At 42.3% G+C, this 6,120-nt stretch overlaps 1 protein-coding gene across 1 annotated transcript in view; it reads right to left on the bottom strand.

The window, feature by feature from the left end:
* Positions 1 to 5,057, bottom strand: part of prom1a (prominin 1a) — a 78,426-nt gene extending 73,369 nt beyond the window's left edge. The window contains exon 1 of the mRNA XM_072395215.1: positions 4,504 to 5,057. Within this exon, the coding sequence (XP_072251316.1) occupies positions 4,504 to 4,735 (232 nt within the window). The 5' untranslated portion in view covers positions 4,736 to 5,057. The remainder of the gene's footprint in view (positions 1 to 4,503) is intronic.
* Positions 5,058 to 6,120: the final 1,063 nt, after the last annotated feature.

Genomic DNA, 6,120 nt, shown 5'->3' on the forward strand with positions numbered 1-6,120 from the left:
AACCTTTTCCTTTCGTAATATTTATTTTAAGGTTCATACCTATATAGAAAAGAGATACTACTACAACTTACTGTGTTATTCCTTTGATATTCATATCTCATCTTAAAGGTTTGCACTAATATGTAGTGAGATTATTAACTCCAGACTTGACCAGGAAAGGGCGAGAAAATGAAAACATTTATCATTAAAGGACAAAGGTGGAGTAAAATTACAAATCATTTTCAGCATTTAGGCTCCTACAGACTCTCCTTTATAGATATCTATTCCTCAGGACATGAAAGACATAAAATAAATGCTTTATAATGTGAGTAAATCTTTGATGCTCCTCACAAAGGCGCTTGGATCAGGTTTTTGTCCCTGGTTAGAAATCTTTGAAGCGCTCTGCTTCAGGTTCTTTCATGTCAGTGTGTCCTTCATTTCACTGAGTCGCTCTATGGCTTTGAGTTGGAGAAAAAAAAACCCACCTTTTTGAGTGTTAAATGGCAAACCTGGTGTTAAACACTAAAATCTGAGCTGTATAAATCCACCTCATACCACTTTGTTTTTACCTCAGATGACAAGAGTGCAGTGGCAAACACAGACAACACGGTGAACCAAATAGCACTCTGCTGACAACTGATAGCACCAGGTTTTCTACAGTCCTCTCTGAACTTCATATAAACCTGATTTCTGGAGAAGAAGGAGAACACTAATGAGAAAACAGTATCCAACAGGGATCTGCTGCAAGATGGCGGTTGGCATCGTCTCTACAGGCCATCTCTCCCTGAGGCATGAAATGATACAGAAGGAGCTTTAATGCGCCTCAATTCTCAAGCGCTGGCTGACTTAACTGTAAAGTATGAAGAACTGAGTCAAAGAGGCTCAAAAAATCCATGCGTTCAATCTAGAATTATGTTAATTAATGTCACCAGAGTAATGGATGAGAATACACTTCTTGTCAATGTTCTTCCAGAGGTCTTCCAGGGGGGCTGGAGCCTATCCCAGCGGTCATCGGGCGAGAGGCGAGGTACACCCTGGACAGGTCGCCAGTCCATCACAGGGCCGCACAGAGACAAACGGGACAAACAACCATACACGCTCACTCCTAAGGACAATTTTAGAGACACCAATTAACCTAATTGAGGCCTTTCAACAGTCACAGTTTCATTTTTTGTGTATCAGTTTATTCTGTTTATTCACTTATTAAATTTGATTTATACGATACAAGCTACAGAAAAGCATTGTCCAGGTATTGTTTATGTCATTAGATTGAAAACGCAGTTTAAAACCATGCCAACTTTAATGGTGCACAAACGTATTAAAGTAAAGCCTTTAAGGGGCTGAAGTGACTAAAAATACATGACAACCAGTGCGAGGGAGCATCTGAGTCTGCAGTCTTGACATTTATTAACAATGATTTTTATGTAGCTGTGATTGTCTCAGCCAGTATGTTGTTAAAACATGACATACAGGGATCAGTACGTCTTTAAAGTTGCTGTCGAGTTACAGTTTATCTGCCATAAACTGGAGTCGGTTTACTTTAACTCAACTCTCACCCAAATAAAATAAAACCTAAAAAGAAAATACATAACATTGCGCTTGAGTTGGCTTTGTGTCTTTGGGGTGAAACGTATTTTGTCACATTCATTTATAAATCTTATTTCCACCTTTATGAAGCTCTGAATCTGTTTCCCTGCAATGAGTCTCCTTCTTTTTCTGCACAAGGTGTCGAGTATCACTCAAAACCACAGCCCATCCTGGTAATGCCATGTCGTGTTCAAAGACAGAAAGCAGGAAACCAGGAATGTTACATATTTGTTGTTAGAGAATGAGCCTCTGATGGTGTACATCTGCCTGCTCACAAGGTGTACTGGCATGTAGCAGTTATATGTTGGTGAGCGTGTGGGTGGGTGTCGGGAGAGCCAGGCTTCCATCGTGCAGCAAAAGGCCGACAGAGAAATATAACGGAATTTATGTCACTGTTCATTTGCTTTCTGTGGGTGTCATGATAGACTTTTGTTTTTTCTTTGTTAATAACACCTCCTACGAGCTCACAGAGAGTTTGATGAACATGTCAGTTCACTGAAGCAAACATTTATGAGCTTACAAAGATGCTTCAACAATGTAAACGTCATGCTGTCATTGTAAAGCATGTGTAGGACAATTACACACAAACCGAGGTTGAGGTTCAAATCATGCTTTAGTTCAGAATGACCCGATTCAAACTCTGTCCTGCCGTAAATGACAACCATAAAATAATAATGTAATCTGGGTGCAGCGTGAAATTTCCCTGCATCCAGACATTCAAATCTGTCTGTTCCACTGATTAGTCAGATTCTTCTGGCCTTGTTATATGAAAAAAGGTCTCTTGGTTTAAATTAATTTGGTCCAATGAGCGCTGCGGGAGCACTGACGATTAACCAATCACCATGAGTGGGACTAATGCTGTTGCCTCCAAGGGATGGCTCCTGAATGACAGATGGAGAAATAAGATGGAAGATTTTTTTTACTTTGCTCCACTTACCTTTTACAAACATTTATGTTTTCATATCTGCAGTGACTTATTATTAAGTTAAACTCATGCGGAAACTATTCTACAGTGATCTGTTTGGGGGAAATGTAACTCCTTCCCCTTAAAAATGTCTGTTAGAGTGGAATTCAGACTGAAACTGTAAACTTAGTGTAGTGAGTCCACGATGTTGTCATCTATAACTTCATAGATGGTTTGGTGTCATAATTATTCATTACTGTGGTTCAGAGCCGATGATGTAAACATCTAAACCAAGTGTTTGATCACTCTTTGTGGGCTGAGAGATTGTGAGATAATTAGACAGCTGTCTGTGGATTGATCAGAAACGATGATACGATGGTATTATCGTTTGTTATGATTATGTTACTGTTGGTTTCATAGCAAACTTGGGCTGAAGGTCAGTTTTTTTCCATAGTGATAATCTAACAGAACAGTAACTGTTTCTCATGGGGTCTTTTGTCACCGCTTAAGACAGAAATTAGTTTCGACTACAAAGGACATTTAAAATGGAGTTTTGGGCGAGCTGTCCCTTTAAATGAGCTGCAATTTGAACACAGGCAAGGAGAAGAACGTGATTTGACTTTTTTCGGTTGTCAGATGGAGAATTCAGGGATTTGTTCTTTCACTGTCTGCTGGCTTACCACAGGATGAAGGGAAGAAACATCCACATCCACCCATGCTAAACGGAGCTCCACTGTGACATCTGCACCACCTCCGGTCACAAACCACTGGAGTGGAAACAGCTACATGGGCAGATCTTCTTCCTGACTTGTCCCATGGATTCTTATCTGACTCCCAGTTAAGTGCTCCAACAGATCACACAGACAGACTTCTTGTTGATGAAATGACAAGATAGCAAACCAGCTTCTATTCATCAAAACAGCCCAGGCAGACTTTGGGATTTAAATGGATTTAAACAGAAGCATGAGTTGCTTCTGTTAATAGGAACAAGACCTTTGCTTCCTGGATCTGCTGAGACCCAAAACATAAACGTACCCTCCAGGGGGTTAAGAGCATTTGTCTGATTAACTGTTGTTTATCAGCAAACAGGCGGCCACGTGACCCCCATCCTCCGCCCTGCATCACTTAATGGGCGCACCCATGAATGAATTGAATTTCATTGAACAGTGGTCTGTCTCCTCCACGGAATTACGCCAAGAGCCCTACAGGCTGGTAACAAACTGGAAACTAAAAGGCCAACAACATATGGCGCAGGGACTTATGGGATTATCAATTAACAAGGTGACTCGCAGAGGTACTAATCTGCAAAATGTTCCGATGGAGTATGGACACAGACAGTGACGCATAAAGAGCAGACAAACCTTTTGAGGGTCTGCAACCCAATTAAACACGCGCACTGGACATGCGAAGCATTTGGGTCTTAAAGTAGAGCCACGCTGGGTGAGGTCCAACAAAATTAATAATGCATGTTTAAACATGTAGAAAACCGACCAATGGCCACGTGATGTTGTCAGCAAGAGGTTCCTCAACTGTTATCATCCTGACACAAAGTGCGCTGCAGGCATAGTCACCTCCTCCAAGTGCACTGCTCTGAGCGCAAAACGACACGCGCACGGCGTGGATGAACGTGACGCGCAAATGGGCAACAAATCCGCAGGTGGACACGTCTCCAAGCAAATGCTGAAGGCATCCGCTCAAACAGGCGCTAACAATTACCCACAAACTGATCAAAACGCTTGTTTGCACAGCGTTGGGCTTTGAAAAACAACATTTGAATAAGATACAGCTGATCTGATGATCAAGATATTCCACAAACCAAACAGCGTTCAACTCTCACATATTTCAGTGGCAAATTCATAATTCTGGGATCAACTACAACTCGTAAAAATATGTCATCACAGGTTAATTCTATTAAAAGTAACTATTTACCACTGGATCCTATTAAATGTTCCGTTTCTGCTACCCCAGTCCACGGGGGTTTCATGCAGTCTATCTGTTAAGCTCTCCCGATAAACCGGACGAGAATGCCTTACCGTGTGGGAAAGCGTTGGGTTGCACCGCATGCAGAAAAGCGTGCACCAAGTGGAACAGAATCCCGATGGGTCCCGGTTCATAATGGGCCAGTGTCTCGTAAACTCCCGCAGGCACATAGCCAAAATCCAACTTTCCTGGGGGTGGGAGTCTCCGCGGCTCCGTTTCTTGCTGGAGTTCGCCGGACGCCGAAAGCAGCGACAGCAGCAGCAGCAGGGTTCCGGTTCTCCACATCGTGTCCAAACGAAACTCAGACCTGTTGTTAAGCGATATCTAGATGCTCCAAGAGCGAACAGAAACTGAAATGGTGTGTTACTTATCAAAGGAGATGGGAAATAAAGAGGGGAGGGGTCGAGAGGAAATATAAAAGTGTTCCAGCAAACAGGTCCGCAGCTTTTTAAGAGTTGCTGCCTGCGGACCGACTAGTTGTGAGCATCCTTCCCCGCGGTCTGAGGCTCCCTGACGGACGCAAACCGGGTGATCTTCCCCCGTCTCCTGTCCTCGATGCGTTCACTCCCACCGAGAGGAGCGCGCCTGTCGCTTCCACTCCAGCATCTGTGCTCACGAGGATGCGCTGAGTCACGGGAGCGCGCGTGGGTGCGCGCTACCGAAGCTTATGTACAGGGGAGACAGATCATGGGAGAAGCGCTCCTCCTGCTGGGAGAGGAGGATAAACGGTAGATGTTGGACCGCTGCAGCACCTTTATTTACTCTGCATTTACAGACATAGAAGTTCATTATCTGACTGTTTCCATTTAAGGTAATATGTAAGGATCAGAGCCAAATATTACAACCCCGATGACATCGTGGAAGTTATCCTTAAGTATTTGGTTTTAAGTCTCAGAGGGGAAGAATTTGATTTTGACCCATACTGTTGTAGACTTAACAGTTTACAGCACCTGTATATCAAATCAAAGTACTATATTAATCCCGCAAGGGGGAATTCTTATTACAGTAGTAGTGGATGGATAATAAAATTATTTATGTTTGAGTGATAAGGAATCGGTTTGTTGTCATTTTTAAAACAAAAAGTTAGGACAGTTCCAGATTCTCACATCTAAGTATTTTACTGGGTAAGAAGGAAATATTTTCAGATCTGATACTTTGGCCTGTGAGAAAATGATTGCGTTTCCCTTTATTTTTTTACAATTCCCGTGAAATTCTACCCACTAAACTAGTAGTTGATCAATCTAGAAAACTGGGGCGATTGAAAACTTAAAAATATTACTTAAATTTCATGAGCACAGGATATTAAAGGGGAAACCAGATTTTGAATTTCTGTTGGCTGATGTGTACTTAAAATAATTTAAGCTCTTTTTTTTCATAGCTACTACATAAGTTTAACTACAACATATATTGAAGGCAGATATAGTCTATATATTTCATCATGATCAATTTGATCTAAATAAGTTTTTCATACATTTTATGTCCCGACCAAGCTGTCCACTCTATTCTCCCCAGCTTCAACTTCTATTCCACTCTGAGGGCAGACAGAAGATACCTGCGATGTGATTGGCGAAGCATCGATCAGGTGGGCTCTGCTCATGTGTTTTAGCACAATAACATCCTTGTCCTCTCTCAGGAGCACATGGGGCCCTTGCTCCCTCCTAGAGACAGGG

Source organism: Leuresthes tenuis, unplaced genomic scaffold (assembly GCF_036924035.1).
Source record: "Leuresthes tenuis unplaced genomic scaffold, fLeuTen1.0.hap1 SCAF_11, whole genome shotgun sequence".
In the NCBI taxonomy this organism is placed as follows: domain Eukaryota; kingdom Metazoa; phylum Chordata; class Actinopteri; order Atheriniformes; family Atherinopsidae; genus Leuresthes; species Leuresthes tenuis.